General features: G+C 42.2%; 1 protein-coding gene across 2 annotated transcripts; it reads right to left on the bottom strand.

Annotated features, from left to right (window-relative positions):
- Nucleotides 1-1,333: 1,333 nt before the first annotated feature.
- Nucleotides 1,334-25,498, bottom strand: LOC124692876 (tripeptidyl-peptidase 2-like). Of its 2 annotated transcripts, XM_047226314.1 has the most exons (35): nucleotides 24,841-25,498; nucleotides 24,040-24,118; nucleotides 23,862-23,935; nucleotides 23,386-23,495; nucleotides 23,221-23,301; nucleotides 22,789-22,875; nucleotides 22,569-22,711; nucleotides 21,557-21,707; nucleotides 21,357-21,479; nucleotides 21,073-21,156; nucleotides 20,773-20,960; nucleotides 20,420-20,594; nucleotides 20,186-20,307; nucleotides 20,004-20,083; nucleotides 17,483-17,541; nucleotides 17,204-17,358; nucleotides 16,590-16,768; nucleotides 15,864-15,976; nucleotides 15,612-15,782; nucleotides 15,349-15,477; nucleotides 15,176-15,276; nucleotides 14,967-15,084; nucleotides 13,435-13,514; nucleotides 7,193-7,265; nucleotides 6,979-7,064; nucleotides 6,809-6,860; nucleotides 6,560-6,688; nucleotides 6,231-6,302; nucleotides 5,809-5,901; nucleotides 4,626-4,721; nucleotides 3,539-3,559; nucleotides 3,461-3,502; nucleotides 3,275-3,367; nucleotides 2,496-2,645; nucleotides 1,334-1,647 (listed from the first exon to the last, which is right to left on the bottom strand). In XM_047226314.1, the coding sequence occupies exons 1-35, from the start codon at nucleotides 25,205-25,207 to the stop codon at nucleotides 1,489-1,491; spliced, it is 4,035 nt and encodes a 1,344-aa protein (XP_047082270.1). In that variant the 5' UTR covers nucleotides 25,208-25,498; the 3' UTR covers nucleotides 1,334-1,488. The 2 variants fall into 2 exon arrangements, with proteins under 2 accessions (XP_047082270.1, XP_047082269.1); XM_047226313.1 differs by having other exon boundaries at nucleotides 3,461-3,559; nucleotides 24,841-25,497.
- Between the last annotated feature and the right edge of the window lie 2,406 nt (nucleotides 25,499-27,904).

Here is a 27,904-nt window from a genome sequence, read left to right as displayed (position 1 = left end):
TAGGTATCATCAATAATATGGCATAGAACATAAGAAATTATCGATACGTCGGAGACGTATCAGCTACCAAACGCGCCCAAAGTGTTAGTACCATGGGTGCACTAAGTGTTTATAGTGAGAAAAAAGAGAGCATAAAAACAGAAATTTAATTCGGCTCCTAGACTCCGTCTACCAAAAAACATAATTTGAAGTGTCGAAATTTTTTAATAATATTTTTTTACATGTACATCTCCACCAAAGGAAAGCTCTTTCCAACTTATTTACTCAATAATATCTGGGTGCACAACCAGGGAAGTCAAGTGGAAAGGGGAACTAAAATCCAGAACAATGTTTGAGTTGGAATCTCACGAGAGTGAATTTTTGTACTTACAAGCATGGGTTCGGGTATTTCCGTCACCATCTATTCATTTTTCGAGATTCGTGCTCACCATAGTAGATGAAAAGATTCATTTCTCTCTCATCTTTTTATCCGAATCTCAAAGCACAATAAACGGTAACGTAAACATACACACCCATGCATGTAAGTACAAAAGTATTTCCCGGAATCTCATTTAAGGTTTGTTTATTTGTCTTCTATAAAAGTGTTGATCTCATATAAGAGTAACATTGCATTTTTATGTACTTTTTGTAAGAGTGTTAGCCCCACACAGTGAGGAATGATGCATCCATTTATTTCTGACTCAAAGAAGGAACAACCGATTAAGTTTTCATACAGAAATCAGTAGAACCAAACGTCTAAACTTGCGAAGAGAAGATGGGCAGTTCATATATACATTTATACATAAAAGAAGGGCAAGTGCAAATTATTTCAAAAACTTGAAAGACATATAATGGGATACTGTTCACGTCCTTAGTACCGAAGATGCTCATATTGCTTCGGGCAGGCTCTCACAGAGTCTACAGAAGGGATTGCTTTGGGCAGGCTCTCGAGGAGTCTATCGAACCGTCTTTAGCATCTTCCTCACCAGGAAGGGGCGCCACAAGAGAAGTAAGGAGCCTTTTTCACGAAAGACTTAAATCCAAGACATTTTCTCGAATGCCATATTACCTTTATGCACCAAGAGTAAAACCAAAAGTTCAAACTGATGAAGAAAAAATTGAAGGTGGGCAATCCACGTATATTCATATAATTATTACTTATGCAAGTCAACTCAAGACCAAAGCCAAACTTTTGTGGGTATGGGTGTATATTTATAACTTATGCGAAGTCTATAAATAAACATGAAAGATTACAAAATAGCATTGCATGAGATTACTCTCACAAACATTATCAGCATGCCATGCTAATTGTGAAACAAGCTGCTAGCCTTTTCAACTGATGTTTCTGCTGCAGTAATATGAAAGCAACTACATTCAATAGCCACAACCATCATTGTCATCATTCAAGGAACAAAATGCCAATTTGAAGATTCCAAAACAACAAATGTTGCATCCAACAATGACACAAGGTACTGACATGATGCCAGCATATATTCTTAAAAAAAACAATCAAAAGGGAGGCAAAGATGGGGGAAAGCGGACATGCATCCACTGCTTTTCATAAGCTGATACGTGTGCCCATCCTATCTCCTCAATCAGCTGGATCTTCAGATCGTAAAGTTTTTTCTTCGGTTGCGCAGAGTCCTCTTGAATCATGTCATTTAGAACCTAACACGTCATAAAGAAAGATAATATGAGCAAGTAAACAGAAAAAAAGTAGGGTTCTTCACTTCTTTACGGAAAAATAAAATGCAATTAAATTAAAACCCGAATCTAATTTTGTTGGTTTTGAGCATTCGTCTTGTTTTGATTGTGGTTTATCAAGTGTGAATTGTCGAATACTCTGGTTTCGTCCTTATGTTACTTCCCAAATAAACCATGCAAGTGCAAATTGATGGTTGTGGCAGCTGAAATTATGCCGGTAACGGTTATTTTGCAAGAAAACTGTAGGGGGAGGAGCCCCCCTGCGGTTAATTTTCTGTTAAATGATAAAGGTATTTACAACATATTACATGCTTGGGCCACACATCACAGAGTTAAACCAACACATTTACCTTATGTTCGTGTGTTGACAACAGAATATAGTTGAACCAATAGCATATTAGTTACAACTGAGCTTGATAAAATTTCTACGCACACAATGAATAAGAAAACTGTACAAAAGTATTGTATTAGCATAAATTTATCGGTGAGTAGGAGAACAAAATGGGTTACGGGAGTGACACTTTATTGAGTGGTACAAGGTTAGAATTAATATCCTCAATGTTTTTGTAACAAGGACATACCACTTGCTGACAGCCAAAAGGCCAACGAACAAGGGTTGAGCTGCACACGTCAAAAAAATTTACTTGCGAACTAGATTCATTATAAGAGACATGCATTTACTTAACAACCCACATCCTCTCATTCGTAGAGCTATTTGAAAAACTCAACATTCTATTTTCCTTAAAGTTCTTGTAATTGCAACTGCAAAAGCTAAGAGTACAGATAACAGGAACTTTGCAAGGAGAATATACCTTTAATGCCGTGCCACATCTTCCGCAGCGCCTCTCACGTAAGACAGTCAGAGTGCCGTATTTTGTAGTTTTGGCATCAACCCATTTAATTAATTCTTTGTAATTCTCCTCAAAAACATCTTTAGCAGATGCCTCAGTTGACTCATCAGGCTGAAAGAGATTTTCCATAAATAAAACATAGAAAATGAAAAATCAAATACACTTCGTACACTAGAGACTGCTAGTTTATAATATAGAAGGCGAAGCAGGTTATCATGGCTCCCAAAGCAAGGCATCTTCACCAGAGTGAAGAAATGCTTAAAGCTGATAAAGGCAAAGAAAAGGAGAATGGGTAAAAGGAAAAGGAACAGGTTGTTAGTTATATGTATTATAGCTGTTTTAGGTATCCATATACAACACCTATAAATGTACTATATATTGTCCTAGAGCCCCATGGCATACACAAGTCGGTACTCCTACATGGTGTCCCAGGGGGGTGAGTACGAATTGGAAAGACTTGTGTAGGTCAGTGGGGCCATTCTAAATATCCTACAGAGCTGCCAGTAGTAAATACCACAGACCTAGGAGTGATTGGGGTGTTGAAATAATTTACAAATCGTCTGAGCACGATGTTAGAAATTCAAATATAACAGAGATTCTAGAGTACATTGTCTAACAGCCTAGTGCGGAACCCAGTTTCTAGGTTATAACAATTGATTGTATGAGTATATAATATTAACTTAAGGGGAACTTGACATTCAGGTAAAGGAAAATATAAGATGTAAAGGAAGATAATGCACCTTTAGTGACTCGATCTCTGCCAATGCAAGACCTTTTTGGTATAGTGCATCTGCTAGCTGGTCTCGCGTTTCTTCCATCTTTTTCTTAGTTTTCTATTTAGCATTAAATATTTCAGGAAAACAACATTCAGTAGGAGCTGGTACACTTGACTAGGTAATGAGCAAAGATAGTAATATCTTAAATACCTGTGATTCTTCGTCCTCAGGATCAGGTTTTAAAGACAGAAGCTTTGCCAGCTCCTCTTTGTCAATACTGTCCACAACCTCATCAGCTGCAACAATAACCTAAACACCAAGAAGACCATAGATAAAGTCAGAAACAAATCTCTTATTGGATTATAAAATTTGACAGTCAAGTGAAAAAATGAATATAGTTGATTTGAGCGTGAATACGCGAGCAAGATAAAAGGCCTCAAGGCCCGTTTTATGAAGCTAACAAGGCCCAAGTAACCAGATTTCAGCTAGCTCAGTCTGCGTAGTAGCAGCCCGGTAACGCTGGTCTGGCCCATCTGGCGCGATTTGACTGACCGAACAAGCTGAGCGACGTTGCAGAAAAGATGTGATGGTCTGGATCATTCAGTGGGCTTATCAGACGTTCTAGGACGGTAAATCGCCGTGGGAGGTCCTAGGTTGTTGAGTTATACTGTTACTTAATGTACATTTTTCTTCAAATTGGCAATTTGATACCATTTATTCAACACCAAAGAATTAATCTCCCACCAAAAAAGTGCCATCTAAATAGAGGTCGAAGAGCACTGTGAATATTATTTAATTAACTAAAACAAATTAAACCGGGGAATGATATCAGGAAGTATCATGTGAAAGATGCAAGACTGTAGACTGTGTGGCCGTCTGATTGTTGGCTAGAACCAACATACGCATTCCAGGAGTTTTGATGTCCTTACGCAGTGATGAAATCCTTTCAGGTTTCTATCCACTTAAGGCCTGAATTCAGATATTTATTTCTAAGACTAATCAGTTTAGCCAGCGTATCAAACACCAGGTTATACTAATGAACTTCAGGCCAGTTTTGTCATCAGCAATAATTTCCTTGTCTGAAGGAATTAGAAATTCTGTTGCGTTAAGTCATCGACTAAAGGATCAGATCTTTTTTGTAAAAGAGTATAAGGTACATCAGGTTGCCCCTAGTGGTTTCTTCACCCCCCGTCACATATCTAAATAATGGACATTAACAACAATTGTTACATGTACCAACTATCAAGCAGAGATGGGTGGAAAGTCTGAACAAGAAGCATGCTTCAGATAAAGGCAGCACCTTTGTCCATAGTCATAAGACCAGCAATTCAAGACAGATGCAGTACAGCATAAACAATCAATCAATATCAGTTACCTCTTTGTGATGGCTAATTTTATCATCAGAGGTTGATTCCTGAAGTACACATTCCAAAATCTTGGCAAACAAAGGTGTATATTTTGGATACTCTGACTGCAAATATGCCAGGAAAGGTATGGTAAGTTAATTGACAGCAGAGAAAACATCAATGCAACCCAATATCATTCACAATTTCGATAGCAGGATAGCGTAAGGATGAACATGTTTAGCAAGAAAATGAAAATAAGATATACTCCCTCTGTTCCATTCTATAGTGCCTATTATTTTTTGGCACGGAAATTAGCGCAAGAGTAATTTTTGCACAAGACCCCTAGCTGAACGATTTGAGATCAACGTAAAATTTGGGAAATCCATATCTTACTAACTTACCATAACAAATTTGGGACCTGAACGATTTGGGAGCTGAACGGGGAGGGGGTAACTGGAAAAAAGCTAAGCTACAACCTTACATTCTGAAACAAATGCCAAAAATCTATAGACACTATAGAAAGGAATGGAGGGAGTAGCATTTTAGCATATTCTTAATCATATTTCTAAGTATGTACAGCAAGTTCGATTTAGCAGAGAGATCACAGTAATTATTCAAACAACATATTCTCCTAAAAAAGGTAAAATAACAGCTCACAAGGAGCTACAAATTCAGATCTGTGAAATGTGTGAACGAAACAATAAAACATCTGCAGAGGGTTGGGTCATAATACTCTGTAACCACATAAAAGATAATACCAAAAACAAGACACAAAGGAAAGTGATGCTTGTATACAATATACTCCGATGTTTCAAGGAAAAAAAGTATTGTGAAGATTATACCAAAGTACTGATAATAAAATTAGCCAAAGTACTGATAATAAAATTAGCCAAAGTACTGACAAACTAATACATTTAATAGCATACAAGAGAAAAGGATTGACAAAGTGATACTCCCTCCGATCCCCAAAAAGGGATTGACAAAGGATTGACAAAGTGATCGGAGGGAGTATCACTTTTTGGGGATCGGAGGGGGTAACTAAGAAAGTATTGACAAAGTGATACTCCCTCCGATCCCCAAAAAGTGTCGGGGATGCAAAGGGAGTAGATTTGATAGCACAAAGTTTAAGTGAAATCCTCACATCTGGGTTTTTCCTGATTGTATCTCAAAATATAAGATTATAAATGACTATGAAATGGAAGTGATCACTACCTTAAGAGAAGCGACAAGCTCAGTCCAGCCAGACTTTTGGTCCTCGTTTTCTTGCTTAATGCTGGAAAGAAACTTTATCTTGGTGTCTCGAACCTATTAATTCAATTCATCGTGAAGATCATATAAGCCCCCCAGCCATTTAAATTGCAATAAGGAAAACCATTTTTATCTATTATCTAAAAACAGCATTGCTCATGATTCTTACAAACAACTAAAGCTCACTGTATTCTATCCAAGGACCAAGATTTATCATTTATGAAAAAATTACATGGACATGGCATTTATATTACAGACAAATATCGAATTATTGACAACTAATAAAGCGAGCTGAGAGAATAAGAATCAAATAATTATGTTAGAAACTTCAACAACAGTCTGAATTCAAGTGAACAACATTTAAGTAACTACCGAAGTGTGCCAACCTCATCATTTAACCGCTCAGAAACACTCTTCTTTGTTCCAACTGAAACCTCCTTTTCTTTATTATCATCGACCTGCAATATACATAATCATACCAAATACCCTGAACATGTGAGAAAAACTTGAAAACTGGAAACCACTAGGGCCGTATTGTCATCCTATTCGATTTACATCTGAACTGGTGGTTTAGCATTATAAGGACGTCGCATATTTGTCTAAATTTGGATGTATGTCTAATACATCCAAATTTAGACAAATCTGCAACATCCTTTTCGAGGTGGAGGGAGTAGTAAATCAAAGGGAGTAGACAATTCAATCCGGTGCTACTGACCTTCGCTGGTGGAATGACACATAAAATACTGTAAGACGCTGGAGCATGCTGGTTTTGTTCAGTCTTGTTGAACGAGCTTACTACACCATAGGTTATGGAGCCAACTAAAACAGAACCAGGTGGAGAACTCTGCAAAGCAATTCAACATATAACACCAAAACAAAATAGTAAAACTCCTTTCAAAACAAAAATCACAAAACAGAAATACTATTCTAGTGATATCTAATCGAATATCAACATGATATGTACCTTTGGAAGTTTTTCTGTAGATGGTGGACCAACATAGAATGCTTCAGGTTCTCTTAAAAAAATAAACAACGGTTATGATGAGGTGTTATTGTAATAAGAAAGTAAACTTTTTTTCAGCTGAAAACTGTAGAGGAAGCCCTGACAGCACTGAACATTCAAAATGAACATACCCGGGAACTAAAATAGAGGACTTAAAGGTGGCATTTCCAACTATAGGGCCATCAGGTTGAGAGTAGAAACTTAATGGAATGCAATCCTGCAATTAGATGAAACAATTACATTAACCCTGTATTGGTAAAATTGGTAGATAAATAGTCTGCACGACAACATTCATCATAAGCATTTAGTATCGCTTGCAACCTGCATAGTAATTAGAGGCAATACCTTATTTTCTAGTTTCCTCTCAATAAATAGAACCAATTGCTTAAGCTTCTCCAAGAATTGCACATTTTCATGCCTACACCCACCATAAGATAAATTCATGTAATAGACCATAGATGAAATAATCAACAACATCTAACATAAGATAACCATCCAAATGTAAAATAGAAAGATCGCATATTTGCCTGCAAAGAAATGCACTACTCCCTCCGATCCAAATTAGTTGACTCAACTTTGTCTAGATACGAATGTATACAAACATGTTTGTTGACTGTATCTAGACAAAGTTGAGTCAATTAATATGAATCGAAGGGAGTACCTCTGATCCAAATTATCCAAATTATTTGTCAGGTTCATTACCTAGACAGATTTTACGCAACATTTTGCCTAAATCTGCGACAATTAATTTGGATCAGAGGGAGTACTATTTTCCATTCCTACTTCCTCCTTAGACTGTTTAGCTATCAGACCTATTTTGACATGAAATCATAACAGCAACGCCTAATTCACAAACTAAGAAAGGCATCAATAAATGCAGTCTAGAAGCAAAAAATCCTTAGTTTCCGAGCTCTAGTGAACTCACTAAAAAATCGAAAATTTCCTTTTTATCTCCAGAATATTTAAAAGGAAATGTTTTGAGAAAACACAAAAGACTTTTGCGTTTCATTTCATTGGAAAGCAGGAGTTTGGTACAATCCTCCTAGGAGGCGAATTACAGGTAAAATAAAAAAAGGTTTTAGTGCACATCCCAGGTCTGTGGCAGGATGGCACCCAGGCCAGCGGCTCCGGCTTTTGCCCAGAGGGCAGCCTCATCCCTAATGCCGATGACCAAGGTGGTGATCGATGGTTGGGCGTTCTCGAAGACGCAGTCGTTGCAATGCTTCCATATCATCCAGGGAATGAGCAAGGTAACAGACGTGAGGCCTTTGTGCATGGGCTTGGGGGAGCACTGTCTAGCAGTGCGCCACCAATCCACAAGGGTGGGCTCGCCGTCGGGTGGCCTGCAGGTAAGGCGCAGCCAGGCTAGGATCTCATGCCAGACCTGTCTGGAAAATGGGCATTCCAGAAACAGGTGGTGAATCGCGCCTGGTCACAGAGCGGGCATCGCGGCGGATGTGGCAGGCCCCAACGAGCCAGGCAGTCAGCAGTCCAGCAGCGGTCGAGGTTGGCCAGTCAGTGGAAGAAGCGCACACGCGGCGGTGCCCAACATCAGACGTTGCATGCAATGGAGCCATAGAAGGTCGCAAGGTAAGATGAGTGGGCCGAATAGGTGCCGTTCGTGTTCCACTTCCATCGCAGCAGGTCTACCTCGTTCGTGAGCGCGGTGTGCACGATCGTCTGCCAGAGCAAGAGGTATTCGCCGATCTCATGCACGCCGATGATCCCGTGGATGTTTGATGCCCAGCGGTTTCCTTGCATCCCGTCAGCCACGGTTCTCGCCTTGCGGCGACGCTTGGGGATGCAGCCGTACAAGCGTGGCGTGAGCTCCGCGACGGAGCGCCCGTTGATCCAACGAACACGGCGCGCTGGCCATTTCCCACATCCATAGAGGAGGACGCGAAGAAGAAGGCGCGCTCCTCCATGGAGAACTGCAGGTCGAGGCCACTCCAGGCCCGGTCATCGTCAACGCGGATGAACCAGAGCCAGCGCATGCGGAGCGCCAGACCGGTGTGCTCCATGTCCCGGACTCCGAGGCCACCGAAGGAGATGGGCCGATGTAACACCCCAGCCACCCCCTGGCCGGGCCTGTTATACCCCTGACACCTCTCTAGGATCTCTAGACCAGCCCCACATACCAACACATGACTTTCCTGCGCACTTTGTCCTCACTCGTGCACACCCGGAAAAGACTTCCGGGTCGGTCACCCATCCTCAAATTGCTCTAGGGCAAGCATGCTTAACCTCGGAGTTCTTTGGAGATGAGCTTCCGGAAAAGAAGTTGCAACTTGATGGTATGAGTATTCTATCAATCCTATTAAGCCCTGGGCTAGGATTTCACAGCCGGCAGACGCGACGCCAATTGACATGGCAGTTGCCGCCTCCGTCCTCCCTGCCCTAAGGAATCCTCTCTATATATTCTTGAGCAGCTTGAACACCTTCTTAGGCGGTGCGAGCGCCTTCAGCTGGTGAACGGGGATCGCACTCAAGACGGACTTGACAAACACGAAGCGCCCGGCCTTGTTCATGAGCCCGGCTTTCCATGTGGGCAGCCTCCCGGCTATTTTGTTGACGACGGGCTAGAGCTAGGCAGATGTGGGCGGCGAAGCGTCAGGGGGATGCCCAGGTAGCTGACGGGTGTTAGGGAATATGCAACTTGTATTCCACGGGGGCTAAAGGCCACAATATATAGTACACGTACAAGGTGAAATATGCAGGGAACCCCCTAACTACTGGGGATAATACAATATACAACTATCTCTCTAACCCCCCCCTCAAACTCATGGTGGATCTCTGAGTTTGGAGAGTAGAAAGCTATGTTGCGCTCTAGTCTGGGCCTTCGTAAAGAAGTCCGCCAACTGCAACTCTGAAGGCACATAAGCGCACGGACAAAAGAAGCATCAACACCAATATGCTTGGTAAGCTCATGCTTCACAGGGTCACGTGCAATACTGATAGCACTTGTACTGTCAGTGGTGTCAGTGGGTGTCGTAGTGTCGTAACAGAGACACCAAAATCTGCAAGTAACCACTGTAACCAAGTCACCTCTGCAGTCGGAAGAGCCATAGCTCGCAACTCGAACGGGAAACTGCAGTCTGCTTCTTCGTCTTCCAGCCAATGAGAGAACCACCAAGAAAAACACAGTAGGCAGACAGCGATCCGAAGGATCACTCGCCCCCATGGCATCGGAGTAGGACTGGAGCTGTCACGAGGAAAGAGGAGACAAATAGAGATCATTCCACGTAAATAGCGTAGAACACGAAGAATGTGACTATAGCGAACCGAAGTGGGTGCATAGAAAAACTGACTCACAATATGGGCAGGATAAGAAATATATGGACGACTAACAGCCAGATAGACAAGACTCCCGACAAGATGTCAGAGGCACGAAGAGAAATATTGAGCTCCATAGGAGTCTCAACAGTACGTCATTATTAAGAGCAACACGATCAAGAAGGTCCTGAATATAACGTTCTTGGGATATAAAGAAACCATCAGAGGTGGACAAAACCTCAATCCCAAGAAAATAACGAAGTGGACCAAGATCCGACATGAGGAATTGCTCACTGAGACGTGCCTTAACAAAGGCAATGTACTAAGGCAATGTACTCAGGGTCATCACCAGTGATGATCATGTCATCAACATACAGAAGAAGAGTGCGACCACGAGGAGAAGAGTGAACCATGTGTCTTGGAGAGGCAACGCGCTCAAACCATGCACGAGGGGTTTGCTTAAGGCCATAGAGAGAGCGACGAAGGCGGCAGACCATGCCATCTATGACAGAATACCCAGGTGGTGGTTGCATATAAACCTCCTCACGCAATTCACCATTAAGAAAGGCATTCTTAACATCAAGCTGAGACACAAACCAATGGCGAGCAGAGGCCACATCAAGAAGAGTCCGAACAGTGGTCATGTGAGCGACAGGAGCAAAAGTCTCATCATAATCACGACCATGCTCCTGCTGAAAACCTCTAGCAACGAGTCGAGCTTTGTATCGCTCAAGAGTACCGTCAGAGCGGGTCTTAACCTTATAGACCCACTTACAGGTGATAGGACGAACACGAGGAGGAAGAGGAACGAGCTCCCACGTATCAGTGCGCTCAAGCACAGCAATCTCCTCAGCCATAGCGAGCCCTCACGATAAGTAGTCGGCTCCGGGATAGCCGAGACACTATAGCTAGCAGGATTATAGAAATCAGGAGAAGGACGGGGCCGAGTACGTAGAGAATAAGACGGCTGAGACTGTGCACCAGAAGTAGAGGGTGCATCAGAATTAGAAGGGGCACCAGAAGTGGAGGGTGCATCAGTCGACTCGGGCACAACACGTGGACGGCGAGTATAGTGAAAAGGAAAAGGAGGATGAGAAGAAGCAACAGGAGGAGAACGCGGTGAAGAAGGTGCAGACAAAGGAGGCGTCGAAGAAGTCGGAGGAGAAGGTGGTGGCGTCGAAGGAGACGGAGGAAAAGAAACCGTCGGGGAGGTCGAAGGAGACGACACAAAAGGAGGAGAAGAGACAAGTGGAGCCGGGGGAGGAGAGTCGGGAAAAGCAAGAAAAGAGAGATCCTCCACAATAGAGGTCGAGGAGGTCGAACGCGGATAGAAAGGACGAGACTCGTCAAAAATCACATCCCGAGAAATGCGCATCCGACGAGCATCGGATCTCAACAACGATAGCCCTTATGCTCATCACTATATCCAAGAAAAACACACTCAACAAACTGAGCGGAAAGCTTAGTGCGTTCACGAGGAGCGAGGAGAACATAGCAAACGCACAAACAGACGAAGCATGGAATAGTCAGGATCATAAAGTCGCTCGAGAGGAATGCCACCTTAAAGTGCGGCTAACGGCTGGATATTAATGAGATAGACCGAGGTAGAGACAGCCTCAGCCCAGAAATGAGGCGGAAGAGAAGAAGCGATCATCATCCCACGAGCAGTCTCAAGAAGATAACAATGCTTACGCTCCGCAACACCAAGTATAGCGGCGGCCGTTGAGATAGACCTCCTTCAGCGCGAGGTAGTTGATAACGCGTCAGAATCTACCCATAACGCGTCGCAAAAAGTAAATGTAGAAGTACATATACATGTCTAGTATGTACAACTAAACTTGCATCGAAATATCTTTCCATATGTGTTCTGCATAAAAAAATAGGCAAATGTTGAAAGCTAAATAGACTTACTTTTTTGCTTTTCAAAGCCACATATATTCACATTAAAAAATTGGAATTTTTCAAATCTTTGACATATTATTTTTGATTCTTTAAATACCAAGAGCACAAACGTTGCACTCATCTAGATGACACAAAACTATGCTCTCTTTTGCTCATTTACCAAAATTAAAACATATTATGTATCCTATCAACATTCAGCACTTCTATTCATAATTTGTATTTTTGTCAACTTCTAATATTGGGGTAAGAATGAACTAAAAAACATAGGCCTCATTTGAATCGAAGGATTTCTGGAGGAATTTCACATGAAAGCATTCCTATAGGAAAGTTTCCTATAACAACGTTTGAAACACAGGAATCAAGTGTAGGAAAAGCAAAGGAAAGTTTCCTATGCAGTCATTTTCATGGGAAAACCACAGGAATCAAAACATTGGCTCGGAGCTCATGTTTCCTTTCCTTTGCGTCGATCGAGGTAAATGGACATTTGGCATCGAAGGTTTTGCTCTTTGGTATCGAGGCTGACGGGCCTAACCACATGATAGTGACCAATATTTTAGTAAAGAAAATTCTTAACGAGTCAATCAAGTTCAATTCCTATGTCGTACCTTTTCCTGCGTTCCAAACGACCAACTTGAAAACTTTCCTAGGTTTCTCTTTCCTCTGATTTACACTTGCATTCCTATCCCATTCCTTCACTATCCCTATTCCTGTGTTTTTACTTTCCTGTGTTTCAAACAGGTTTTGGTCGGGGTGAAACGCTCTAGTTTTCCATTCTCAACGTATAACCTATTACAGCTAGATGATTAACAGTTAGTATCACCCTCCTGAAGACTCTTTTTGTGGTTGCTGTGCGTAGCTGTGGAATTCAGTTAACTACCATATCTATAAATAGTCGCAAAAGGTACTTTTAAGAAGCCAACACAATGCCAAACAGAACCTTAACCAAGCTAATAATATTTGGTGGTGGTTTATTTAGTTCTGATATTTGGTGGTGGTTTCAAGAAGTAGAATTATGCATAGATTGCCGAAATAGGAATAAAGACTAATATTCCGAAGCCAATGAAAATAAGTAGGACCTCCAAAAATGGCAGGTTTTGTAAGTACTTCCGGTTTTATGATAAGTTTCTCTTTATTAACTCTACTTTCTACATAGGAAAACAAAGTTATACAACAACTCAGTACAGAGTTACCAAGATCATACTCCCTCCATTCAACGATGTAAGATGTTTTAGCTTTTTGCGAGATTCATCTATTTTGGTATGTATCTAGTCTACTTTCAGTGTGTAGATTCACTCACTATGGTGTGTATCTAGTTCATTTTGAAATGTCTAGAATGTCTTATATTAGTGAACAGAGGGTAGAAGTCATCTAACCATATATACATCAATACTTAGTAGGTGGGAGAGCTGTACCTTATATACAATTGCAGTGTGTATTCACCTTTTGGAAGTTTGACATAACTAGGATAGACATCGCCAGAAGAGTAAACAGACTATTTTCAAACAAAAAGGAAACATTCTAAGTCAGTAACAGAGCATCAGATATGCAGGTTGAAGTAATAATGGGTCAACATTCTAAGTCAGTAACAGAGCATCAGATATGCAGGTTGAAATGATAATGGGTCCAGGATTAGGGATAGCCCTGAACTGAAAGGAATAAGCCACAGGAACCGTGCTGAAAATACCACAATTGCTTATTCGGTATTTGGATTGTACAAAATATTTCATAATGCAAAAACATCATACCAAATTATCAAATGCAAAGTAGGTGTAATACTTCATTATTAAATGGGCATATGGTAGCTCAATCCTCAGGCCAGATTTAATCACATTGGCCCTTTCAAACATAAGCTTTTCTTAACAGATTACATGCCTCTAGTTGGATTTGCTAAGGCTCTAAGCTAGATTTGAACATCTATTATGTAAATTTTGTTTTATACAACTCACTGTTTGGTGAGAACTTTATTCTATTTCGGTAAATTCAAAAGGTAGTACTGAACTCTAACAACATAATGTATCATAATTTCTAATTAAAAACCAAACTACTACGTCTTTTGTTGTGAAGTGTATAAGTGGATTGTACTAGCTCTTTCCATCAGTTCGGACTTTTGGTTGCATTGGCTAGTGCATCAAGCTTGACATGGTATCAGAGCCCAGGGTCTCGAGTTTGAGTCCTGGTTTTCGCAATTTATCCTAAAATCGTTGTTGCCCCCTCTTTGTCCGTGTATTGGCCTCTTTATTCATACGTGTGTTTGCTCTTCTTCTATTCACATGTTGCCTTTCTCTTCTCCCGTCACACGTGAGAGAGGGTGTTGTAAAGTATATAAGAGGATTGTACTAGCTCTTTCCATCAGTTCAGACTTTTGGTTGCGTTGGCTAGTGCATGAAATTGACATCTTTAACTTGCGAACAGGAGACCAAACCAATTAGTACTGCTTATTGCACAGATGCATGTGGACCAATATGGCTGTGTCCATACTGCTTTTCAAAAATGACAACCAGATGAGAGGGGGCCATGCGGCAGAGGGCACGTATGGAGCTTCAAACACATCCAAAGGTTATGATTTCATTGAAAAAATTGGTTGGGTGTTGTATAGCATTTGTGGTCATCTATTTGGTCTGACAACAAAATGGTATGTCTAGGTAGAAGAATGACATAACACATACACAAAGTGTACTTTCATACTGGACTAGCGCAAGAAGAATACAAAGAAGGGGAAAAAAAAGGTACTCTAAGTGTATAATGTCATACTATAGTCTAGGGTTTGTGTATCCAGTACATATGTGCCACTTGGGCCTCAATGCAGTACAACTAATGTTACACCAAGTGCATTGTTTAAATCACCACCAGGAATAACAGTTACTGGAATCACATCTTAACTATCCTGCCATTGAAGAGATACAGGAATTAAATAAATAACTGTGTATAACGAAAAGAAGTGTACCTTATTTGAATCTGAAATTCTGTAGAACTGAGACTCAAACTTATTATCGTATATTCTGTTGTTAAGTAGGGGTAGATGGGGCTTTATTTCAGCACCGTCCTCTAGTTTGAATTTGTAACTGTATAGGTTCAGAGGGAGGATTGTGAAAACCATATCAAGGACTAACTAGAACAAAATTACCCAGAGTGCCAGAACCAAGCATAACTCACGTTAAAGTCAGTGCAATAATTTGCTTGCCAGAGGGTAATCTATCACGGCTAGTGGGAAGCGGACAAAAGTTGGACTCCACTGGTCGATAAGGTATCCTGATCTGCAGGACACAAAAATCAATATCTGGTAATAAGAGCAAATAGTGACAGCCTTCAATAGATTCTTAACCAACCTTGTTCAGATTGGCAACAGGAACAAGCCTTTCTGATGCTAATAATGATCTAGCAACAATACATATGGGTGACTCGCTACCATCAAGGGCAATTACTTTCTGATTGACAGAAATTCCATGAAACACAATCTGCAGAGTTCCAAATGAATAATGTCACTAATATAAACCAGATGCTATGCTAGTCTATTTACACATGTTAGACTTTTAGCTAGGAAGCCAAAGAATAAAGCTGATCAGAAAATAAGGGAAGTTGATAAAGGAACCTCGAAATCAACACATGTAGGTTCATGGCTAGCATTTCCACTAGACCAGAACTGGGCTATAGACAGCTCCATAGTTAAGCCACCTTCAACAGAAAAACTGAAATTCTTGATAGATGGTGAAGAGAAAGTAACAACAGCCTCCCACTTAATAGGTCGCTTCAGTGGACACATCTGTAATATACTCACATTTGATACTAGAAATCACATCTTCAAATCATAGGAATGAAGATAGAATCTCGATGTAGTGTATACCTGAACAGTATCCAAATAGAACCTTCTAGGAGTATCTAATGCTGATGTGCACATGGTAACTTCCACCCACGAAGCTCCAATAGGCACATTTATGAACCTCCTTTCGATGTGACCTGCAAAAAAGATGGAAACAAATCAACTTCTCTTTATTTTGTATTAAAACAGAAAAAAATTAATTATATATATGGCAGTGCATCCATGGAAGTTGGAAACAATGCCTGTTCAAGAGTTTTAGCAATTGAACTTGATGGTATTGGCTGATAAATAGGAAGTGAAACCAGGTGGTTGGATTGTCCGTCCAGAACCCACCCCATGTGAGCTAATCTCACTTCATTGGTTCACCATAGTAGTGTTAATAGGTTGAAATAAACAAGGTGTACTGGTCAATTCATCACCAAAGAGAAAGGAGCTTGATCATATGTAAGTGTTTTTAAATGAATCTGTGCAGACAGACAACAGTTTTAATGTGTTGGTGGGGACAAAGGTGCTGTCTGAGACCAGGATTAAATACAGAAAGATGCTGCTATCTAGTGAAAGTCAGATCTGCACATCGGTATCATGCATCTAGTTCCTCCAAGAGTGCACTTTCCGCATTTCCCGAAACTCTCCAAATATTGATGTATATACAGGCATGTTAACATAACCAGGGCTCATGATAATAAAAACAATAAATCCCTTTGTCCCAAGCAAGAAGGGCTCATGGTAAGCAAAAAATAAAATTAATACCTGACTTAAAGTAAAGTTTGGAAAGTGACAATACTGGGGGCTCTCCGGATAGAGCAATTGGCTTTATTACAGTAATTGGCACCCGGAAAATGGGCCCACGCCATGGTGCTCTGCAATCCATGCCATAAACTTCATAGTAGTGAAGGCCACTACTAATATTATCCGGATTGACAACAATGCTGCAAAAAGGCAAAGCAAACCAAATGTAAATGAACAAATTATTTACTACTACTATTGCGCAAGTCTAACTGAAAAGGCATTAAGTTCATCTGCCATTATGTGCTATGATATTAAACATACAATTATTTGTGCTTCAAGCACCTTTTAAGTTATACTGCCTCGCTAGTTTTTACCTTTTAGTGATGTCAGGTTGCTACATGCATAAATATAAAAGAGAATATGGCATCAGTAATCATGTTTGGATGACACAAATATGCATAATAAATACCTATAGGGGATGAGCTACAGTGCTATACAGCGCAGTTCAGTTTACCGGGCATGTCCTTATAAACCCAAAGTCTAAAAAATTATAGGAAGACAACTACAGTTTCATATTCAAAATTACTGTTCTAAATGAAATTGATCATCTAGTTGAACAGAATAAAGGTACCAACTTGAAACTGCGCCCATTGTTTGTCAACAATATATATTCGGGAATTTTGACAACGGAGCTATCAGTGGAATGCAGCTGCAGGCACTCCTCAAATGGAACCAATTGCTCCAAATTGCTGGCATCCTCATGAAATTTTGGGTTAAGTTGAACAGTCCACTGTAAAGAAAAGCAATAAAACATGAAGTTAATTGTAATGATTGAAACAATAGAAAACTCTCTTTTTGGAGAAAGGGAAAATATAAGCATATCGGATCATCCAAACAAATTACCAGGAACTGACCTCACTCGTTTGTTGACATGCATTACTCCCACGTAGATATATCCCTCTTAAGTTTGGAGCTGCAAATTATACATTGTGTTATGTTATCAAATATAATACTATATGAGCTCGACATCAAGTAGTGTTCCTTCCTCCGGATTGAAAACTGCTATTCTAGGCCAAGACAGCATTCCGGAATCGATAAAAAATATCAAATCATACATACAGCTTTTGGGTACAGCAGAAGCTATATGTGACTAATCCCTCTTTCCGCTACATTTGTTCATGGCCTTGGGAAACTAAGTTCAGAGTGCTCATCCATTGAGCAATCAAGTGTCGTAGTAATAGTCATGGTTTTAAAGGCGTCGCCTAGGCAACGCTTAGGCATCCAGGCGCCCCCCCTCCGCCTTGGAAAATCGACCGCTTTAGGATGGAGGGAGTAAATGAAATGAAATGAAATGGAGTAGATTTTTCAGGATGGGGGGAGTAATATATACTAGCCTTCGCAAAAAGTACACACAGTTGCATGTTCGTCTCTTATAATTTTCTTCCACATCAACAATATTCAAGGTAAGAAAGCACATGTAAAGCTTGAGAAAGTGTTATTGTACGTTTCAAAAAATTGTGTTATCTTTTCATGTTCCGTTTATGTTAGTTCAGTGTGGCTAGTCTCTACTTAAATTCTACAGGAAAGCTTTTCAGAAGAAAACAGAATGAGCAAATAAAATGTTTCAAAAGAGGTTCAGTAATCAGTGGTTGTAGTGTGACGTGCAGCAAGTGTCAAGAGAGTGGATTTGCTACACACATGGGTACCTACGCACGCGTTCATCACCATCCAATCTGTGTGGAGATTCGTACTGGTTTGGCCTATCCTTTGACCGTGTCCCATGCCACGCACAGTAATTTGAGAAGCTAATCCTCTAATCCCACCGAAAACGCTCTCGCTCGAGCTGGACTACTTCTGGCCGCGAGCTGCCCCACGAGCTCCTGTTGACCCAGACTACCGCTGCCCCTCTCCCCATCTGGACGCGCCCAACGCGGCGAGGGACGCGACCGCCGCCGCCCGCACCTCCCGAACAGCCCACCGTGCAGCAGATCGAGCGCCCGGAGGAGACTGCCGGCGCGTCTTCGGCCTCGACCTTGCGCGGTTCAGCGGCTCGTCTTCAGTGGGAGCGTGCGGTGGCGCGGATGAGCCGTAAAGCAAGCGCGTCAAGATCGAGCAGCCGACGACCGGCAGCGTCGCCGCTGCTCGACGCTTTACGCCGCAGCCGACGAGTGGTGGCACCGATGGGTTGCTGTTGTTGCTCGCTGTGATGGACCTTGGCATCCCATCTGCCCCAAGAAGCGGCCGAGCAGCCGTCGACCAACAGCGGCGCCGTCCCCGCCCTGTGAACTGAAGCCCCTCCTCAGGCCCTGCCCCTCCTCGCAATCCAGTTCCCTCGGGCAGCCCGCCGCAGGCGCAGGTTGAAGGAGAAGGGCCAACCCGCACCCGCCCGTCGCACCCGCCCGTCGCACCCGCCCAAAACAACCGAGCCGTGGATTCCGCGGGCAACACGGTGCCTGCCTGGATGCGCGCCGAGGTCCTTCCGCGCCACGACCTCCCCGGAGACCTGCTACTGCACTACGTCAGGGAGAAGGTCCTGCGGGAGTCAGACATGAACTCACGCCGTGCCGCCACGCGCCGCCGCTGTTAATGGAGCCAGCAAGTTTTCCTCGACGAGACCCAACCTACGGCGGCATTTCGCGAAGCAGCTAAGGCGGGTCTGCCTTCCCATCCTCCCGCAGATCCCGAGCGCTGGCGATGGAGGCACCCCTATTCGAGCGCCCCAAGCCCCGATTCGATCTAGTTGATCTGTAGGACGGCGGTGACTTCGCGTGCGGTGGGACGGCCGACTTCGCCCGCGGGGGTCCTCAACTTGTCCGGCGTTGGTGGCCCCTGTCGAAGAGCTGCGAAGGGGCGCCCGGACGGGAGCGACTTGGCGGCGGCAGGGCTCAAGGTCCAGGCCGGCGTTGAGGAGCACGAGCAGAGGGGGCGGTAGCTAGAGTGAGCAGAGGAGCGCGTGGGGTACACTCTGTGACTGCGCTAATTAATCGCCTGTTGTGTTAACTGTTAAGGACGTGCGGGTGCTAACCACGTTTGACCAAACAGACAGGTGTTGGCTCCGGAGGGGGTGCGTAGCTACCCCTCTGGGTAGCAGGTTTCATCCGCAAGTGTCAATATGTCATTCTTCATTCTCATTAACTTTTGTAAGATTCAATGCTTCATTGGTCTGTCGCCCGGTGGGCTATGGACAAGTATAGCAAAACAGAGATTGTAGCACCAACTCAGCAACAGCCACAATGAAAAATGCAAGAGCAAAACAACATTGCAGGAGGTGTCAAGATGTTGATAGTAGCATCAACAAGAGTAACACACACACATGCAACCCAAGTAAGAATGCATTCAATGAAAAAGAAGAACCTTGCCACTAGTTGACTAAATGAAAAAAAATCAGCAGAAGATTTATTACATGAAATATTAATGGAAAAATATGATACTTACTTGACTTCCCAACTTGATTGATTGAGATTTTGTAAGAAACAAGTGGCAACTTCTTAGCTTGCCGCGCATATTCAAAAGCCCTGAAAAAACAGCAACAGTATGATGTTAACTCAAAATCAATAGCATTGGTTAAGAAAGATGTTTCGCTAAAGCATAGCAGAGAGAAGATAATTTGTGTCAACCTATCAACTTGCAAAAGCCCATGTCCTGTAGTCAGTTTCTCCTCAGGCACATCACTTATAGATGCAGCTGTGTTTTCGATTGCCTTCCTCACAGTATAAGGGCTTAATGGAATGGCTTCAGCCTAAAATATATATACTTCATTAAAATAACAGAATACATGGTTTCCTACGTTACTAAATACCAAAAACAGTTGGTCGCATTGCATTAACCGAGAAGTTGTTGGCCAGACAAACCTTCATGGCACTAACAAGAAGAGCAACCCCACCGCAGGCAGAAGGAGATGACATGGAAGTACCATTCATGAGCATGCGAGACTGAAGTGTCCATGTCGGTACAGGGGCCACTGCTCCACCAGGAGCACTAATGGAGACACCAAGATCCCCATCAGCTGTCGGACCTCGACTGGACCTTAAAAATCAAAGAACTCATATTAGCAACAAAATATATGGTTTGAGAATTAGAGGACAATGAGCGCATCTGGCCTAGCATCGCCCAATTGTTCGTCGTATATTTGAGGGCTGATGATGCGGTAGTTTGAGAACTATACTGTCAAATGCAATAACAGAGTTATCAACTGATCACATACCATGTATATTCCATCCCCTCTGATGGAGCTTGTACGACACAGTGAGCTCCAGCAGCCATAGATGGTGAGACATAAGCACCAACGCCAATAATGCTTGAACTAGTCCCCCCAGGAGCACCAACAGTGTTTAAAGCGGGGCCGTTGTTTCCAGCACTGCTAATAAATATAATACGATGCTTGTCCACAACCTGTGAAATAAAATAGAGCTCCAGATAAGTTCCAACAAAATATTCTAAAAAGGAAAACTAGAATGTCCAAGAATGTATGTATAAGAAATAACAGTAAAAAGCAGGAGCTCGCCTCATTAACAAGATCAATGAATCTTCCATAGTCGGGGAGAATAGTGGGCTCACCATAGCTCATGTTAATCAGATCACATTTGTGCTGGATATACAAGAATTCAACGAAACAGGTCAGTAAACAAACTTGAGATGTCAGATAGAACAAAACAATTAAAAAACTGTTTCTCAAGCATTAAGCACTTGACTGAGAGGCATTTATGAAGGAGTAGTAAATACACCAGAGGCAAATACACTGTTATGTACTCTGAAAAATAATGCGCAAAAGGGAGGGAGTATTATAACCTCTACTGCAGCTATCAAGGCCCTAACCAGGCCTGTCCCAGTCTCCATTGATCCTAAGCGGGTATCTCCAATTCTACAAGAGATCAACTGTGCTCCAGGCGCAACTCCATTAAGCAAAGGTTCCTGTTTAAGAACATCTCAACAAATCAGTGCTTGTATAATTTTGGTCTAAATGAAAAGTGAAAGGTTAAGAAATATACTTCAGGATGAAAAGCAGCTGCAATGCCTGCAACATGGGTAGCATGCGGAGAGCAATCAGTTACTATGCTGACAAGGTTCCCATCATCGTACACATTTGCCACAAAAGAGCAAGCATCTAATTTGCTAAAAATCCCAAACTTCCGCTCAATCCTGCAGAAAAACTTTTTTATTGAACAGGAACACAATATATGGACAGTAACCTCCTAGGTAATATGGATATTGCATAAGATATGGAAAAGCATAGCGCTTCAAGTACAAGTGAAAAAAACGTGTATAGTATATTATGTTTACAGCTTTGGTAATGAAGCATCTCATATTTAATCACTAGCTTCTGGATCGCTAGATCTACAAGTCATGCATACAGTTGTATAGAACCTAAAGCGGCTAGCTTCTCCAATCACAAGGAGCGGTGCTGCAGTAATGTTATACAACTAGGTAACTGCCGCCATGAAGATGGCAGGATGGCACGTACTGGGTGATTGGAGGATTGGAGAGTAGAGCATAGGTTAGACAGGACAAACAAGGGAGACGACAATTATGTCATGACTTATTGCTTACTTATTCCATCCCAGAATATAATGTTTGTTAGGACAAGCCTCAGACCAACAATTACTCATGTGACATAAATTTGATGTCATTAGATTCGTATTCAGAAGTATTTATGATTTTGTATCAACATAATTCAAATGATAGTCTCAACCTCCATCTCTAGCCTTATCTCTTCCTCGTCTAATTACTCCCCTTCCTATTTAAGTAACATTATTCTATATTTATTTGAATATTGCCTAATCATATATTAGTGCACGTAATAGAAACAAGGTTAATTCTCTGATTAAAGAGCTTGAAATAATTAGCACTTTCAGCACCTGAAATATACATGTGAACACGGCACATTCGAACAGGAAAAAATAAAATAAAATATCTTTCCAGGACTAGAAAGGAGCAATGAACCGTGTGTGCAAGGGATGATATCATCTACTTTACAATATCAACACTCAAGATCAGCCATACCTGTAGTTCGTCAACGGAACGAAATCTGCTAATTTCCCGCAATCTTTGTTACACTCAAGCCCCTGAGTATCAACTGCAACCCTCCACACATCACCATCATGCCATACAACAACGTCAATCACAGGTCCCTTGTCATCATAACCCTACAGAAATAGGAAAAAGAAGTGTACAGTAGCTGAAATCGGCTATAACTTCCAGGGTAATATGTTCACTTTCTTACATCTGCTTGTTTCCTCAGGCAATCAAGTCTATCTTGCAGGTCTTCTTTAGCCTTTTTCAGTTTGGCGTCATCAGGCTTACTGTGTTTCTGAAATCATTTTCAGTGGAGGTGAGCCACTATTTAAGAAGGTGTTTAAACAACCTCATAAAAGCAGAGTCAAAGGCCAGCAGTATCCATATTAGCTGGAATATCAAGTCAATATTAGAAATATATAGGCAAGTTCACTTGATAAATTGCTTTATGTATCTCCTAGCTGAACTACTTTTTATCTGTCATGTCACAAATTCACAATGCTTGACAATAGCAACAGTGCAAAGTGTAATCTGTAAGGAGTACATATAATATACAGAAAAAATGACATGCAAAGGAGAGCCAAAATTGTAACCAGAATGAATCTAAAGTTCTAAACGCACTAAAAAGGGGTTACCCAACCTTTTCAAATTCATTCAGCTGGTTCAGAGCTCTGGATATTGCTTCTTGGTTTTCTTCATCCCATTTCTTTTTTCTTTCATTCTGAAGTCAGAGTGAGCAGATTATTCATAAATAACGAGTGAGATATAAAACCTTCATAATGCAGGCATTGACAATCGAATTTACCTTCAGTCGAGAGATAAGTGTGTCCGTGAAGAGTTCATACACTAATTTGTAGCCAACACGCCACTCTTGAGAAGGGTTCTTCCATGAGGAGTTTACAATCAGACGAGTTCCTGGGTGTAAATAGAGTTTAGCATATCAGGGAATCGGGCAGGAAGTCGCCTTCCAGAATAAGGATACTCTTCTATGCAAGGAGCATTAGAGGCAGTAGCTAATGAAAAGACCATGCACAATTTACTCAATAGTACAAGTCAATGCACAATTGGTTTATGGTACCTTCAATACCAGTAGAATCACAACCAGTATGTAGATGCTAAAGCTAAAGTGGAACAGAATTAACAAAGAAATATTACAAGTGCCTTTCATCATTACAAGGAAAACACGAGTTCAGAATCACATAAATAAATGTAGACCTTATAATTCTATCCCACTAGTAGACGAGTAATATAAACAACAAAACCCCTCAAACCATGACTAACCTGAAGCACCAACTATAGCACCATCAGCATCAGCTTTCACCATTTTGGACGTGTCAACATCGCCACTACCCGTGCTACATTTAAAAACATAGCCGTTGGTAAATACATCATTCAAGAGAAGTTGGCATCTGCAAAAATTAATAGAGCAGTTTGCAGTTTATGGAAGCGTCTAAAGTACCAATCAATAACATCGAGGATCTTGGGTTTCCCGTCGGAAGTCGTCTGCAAGCCAGCCGCAGCTGGATCAACTCCAGAATCTATCACACACACACACACATATAAGTCACATCAGCATATATAAAATCCTATGAAACATACAAAAATGCATCCCGGAGTCAGATCTTCCCCAAACGAGAAACCTTCCAAGCATTATCTACTCGAGTTGTATACTTGTAATAAGATCTTACTAATGAGTTTTCAGAGCATGTTAACCGGCTGTGTTTCTTTAGTGAGAATTGTTCTTTAACGTGGCAACATCTAGGGAGATGTTAAACCGCGATCATGCAAACCAATAAATGCTGCTACAATAGTATAAACCCATTCAACAAGCAAGTGAAGTCACTCCCACAAGCTGCAAGTAAGATTATGTAAGCACCAAACCGCGTTACATATAAGTCAATTATCCCTTTCATCGATTTCCCACATCCAGCAAGCATTACATACAGGGGATTAAACTGCGAGTGTCGAATTAACAATATGGTCTGCGCCACTATTTTTTTGAGCTCTATGGTCTGCACGGCTGGCGGTGGTTGTTGGACTGAGCCTCGTGAACTCCACTCTCCAGTGGACGGACGACATGCCATACTCAGACGCAGTTCAACCCCTGTCAGATCGAAGTAATCGCCTACGGATCCGATTGAATTGCCAAGGAGGCCACCTACGCGAAATCAAACCTAAAGCCGAGGTCAACTACAGTCAGACCGCAAGGGCATGGGCACGTACCGACTACTCGGAGAAGAGGGGATTGGGAGGCACTGACCGAAGATTGCGATGAGCGCGCCGCGGCCGTCGTAGTCGGGGTGCGCGGCGAGGAAGCGGTCGACGCCGGTCTCCTTCTTCGGCATGAGCGACTCGAGGAAGGCGGGCTGGGTGAGGCGGAACCCGCTGGCGGCGGCGGCGGCGGTCGTGTCGTCGGCGGGCGTTGTAGGCGCGGAGTTCGAAGACGGCATCGCGGTGGCCGCGACGCCTGGGCTAGGGCTCGGGCCTCGAGCCGCGGCGGTGGGGCTGGAGCTGGAGTTGGAGTTGGCGGAGGCGGAGACTCTGAGGAGGGGCCGCGGGTGGGCGACGGGTTTATGTAGGGCCGCCGCGGCTGCCGTTCCGCTGCTCGCGCAGCTCCCCAACCACATTAAGGTGGCTTCTCCGTTACGCTCTCTCTCCGCAGATTTCCGTTGTTTATTTTCAAAAACGCATTCCACCGAGTGCTCGGCTCAGTTCAGTTGTGGAATCTGCGTGGAAAGCTTGGCTTTGTGGAGATGAGAATGAGGCAATGAGTGATGACGAGGCAACGAGTGGATTGGGAATTGTGAATTGCAGAGAGGAGCAGCAATGGAGACTGCCCAACGCCGGCCGACGCCGTGAACGCGGTGGTTGGCTAGGGGCAGGGCAAGAAGATAATTTGGCTGTATTTTAGGACCACGTACATGGAAAATCCACAGGGAGATGTTAGGAGATATTTGTAGCTTTATATCCACAATGTTGGACTCTTATGTAGGCGCTTAGATTTACACCCCAAAAAATGTAGGCGCTTAGATAGTTAAAAATAAGGGAAAATTTGCTACAGGACATCCTTATTTTCTAGCATTTGCTGAAACACCGTCCGATTATGTCGGCGATTTGCACAAAAATAACCCAAAACTGAAAGAAAAGCACAGACTGACCCTCCGGCGAAACTATTTCACCAATCTAACCCTTTTGTGTGGCGCCCATGGGGCTAGTGTGGCGCCCGTGGCATCGGCGCCACACATCGAGCCTCGCAAAACGGCTAAATCCCAGAGGATTTGTATCACAGTATGTTTTGGGCAATTCCAAGTGCATGTGTGGCGCCGTTGGGAGGGGCGCCATACATGCTGCCACGTCGGATGGGCGCACCGGCTCGGCCGGCGAGGGGCCACGTCGCGGCGACAGGGCGGTGCCGGCAGGAGGGGAGCCACATGGGCATGTGTGGCGCCCGTGGGAGGGGAGCCACACAAAAGGGTTAGATTGATGAAATAGTTTCGCCGGAGGGTTAGTCTGTGCTTTTCTTTCACTTTTGGGTTATTTTTGTGTAAATCGCCGATTATGTCTTTGCTAGGTACCATTACAATTTTCTGACACATTTGCCAGAACACACCACCAGCCCAAAAACGGAAAGTTTTGCACTTTTGTCTTTGATGACTGGTTTTGAAGATAAAGTGCAAAATTTTCCCTTTTTAGTTAGGTGGTGTGTTCTGGCAAATGTGCCACAGAATTATAATGGTACCTGGCAAAGACACAATCAAGCGGTGTGTTTCAGCAAACGCCAAAAAATAACGGTGTCCTACGGTAAATTTTCCCTAAAAATAAATATTTACCATTAATTACGTGGATTAGAGTCGGAAACTCAAAAGTGATCTCGAGTGCATATGCACCGGTATGTACAAAACATATTTTAAAAAGTTAAAAATTTCAGGAAAAAATCGCATCTAGAGGGACATGTTTTATGTGCGCACCTCGTAAAGTTTCACATAAAATCGATATTTTTTGTGCCCTCTGTAAAAAAAGTAACAAAGATAGACATTTTTTCCTTTTTTTTACACATAGCACAAAACATATCGGTTTTTGCTGAAACAACTTTGTGAGCATGTAGCATGTTAAGATATACATAAGAATTTTTTATTTAATATTTTTAAATATGTTCAAAATTTATTTCAAATAAAGGGTGTATACGCACTCGAGTGCAGAAGCACCCTATCCAATAAGAGTCTCTAACAGCAAGGCAAGGCAAATCGGCACTACAATTGATCCACGAAATCAACAATAGAACTGCCCATCGGCCGGGATTTTAACCCTGGCATCGGCATTTAAGCGTCGCACTGTGGCTGCTCTAAAAGCGGAAGAAAAACTAGCCTTAAGGAAAAGGTCTTTTCCTTGGTGGTATTGGCTTGGAGAAGAATTTTAGTTTTCATGCATTCGGGAGACCTTCGTGGTAGTCTATATCTCTCAAACACGACATACCTCACTTCGTGTGAGGGCCTACGAGAATACATTTTCATCTGTGCGTGCTTTGATTATCTCTATATCAAAATTTTCTTTTCTTGTGATAGCCATCGAACTTGAAGTACTTATATCTTGCTGTCACTTGTGTTACATATATATGTTGTGCATATCATGCTTAACTTAAGTTGTTGTTGTTGTTGTTGAGCCTAATTGAGCTTAGCTTATTTTGTGCTTCTGAAATAAACTTTAGTTTAATTTTGCATTCTTACAACCCAAATCTATAATTGTTTTGAAAACGCCTATTTACCCCTATCTAGGAGATATCTCGTTCTTTCACCTTTATCTATCTTACCATTGAACTACTTGGATTTATTTGCTTTGTGATGAACTCGGTTCTACGTGGCTTGGTGTGAAACATATTGGATATCTAGGTGGTAAATACTATGTTATTCATATGTGTGGTATGATCCCTATCTTGTGTCAGTCTTTAGTCTTCTTATGTCTTTATCTTGTGCAAGTTCTTTATACTCTTGTTTACCTACTTTATCTTGCACTTGTTATTGGTGAATAAAATATAGGGGGGTGTTTTTTTTTTGACAGGAAACACCGCTTTATTGATTATAACACATCAATACAAAATGCTCCCCGGATGAAATCCGGAACAGAAAGAAAAACACAACTAGAGTCTACATACAAACTAGATTTAGCTAACAAATGCGCGGCCTGATTAAATGCAAACTTTAAATGTGCACACATCTAGGGGGAGACTATATGGCTTCTCCTTTACACACTCTCCAGCGGATTGCCTTGATTATTTCGAAAATGAATTCCACGTGAGTGTGCAGCTCAGTTGTGGAATCTGCGCGGAA

The sequence above is a fragment of the Lolium rigidum genome, chromosome 2 (assembly GCF_022539505.1).
Source record: "Lolium rigidum isolate FL_2022 chromosome 2, APGP_CSIRO_Lrig_0.1, whole genome shotgun sequence".
In the NCBI taxonomy this organism is placed as follows: Eukaryota; Viridiplantae; Streptophyta; class Magnoliopsida; order Poales; family Poaceae; genus Lolium; species Lolium rigidum.
This window is presented reverse-complemented; position numbering and strand designations above follow the sequence as displayed.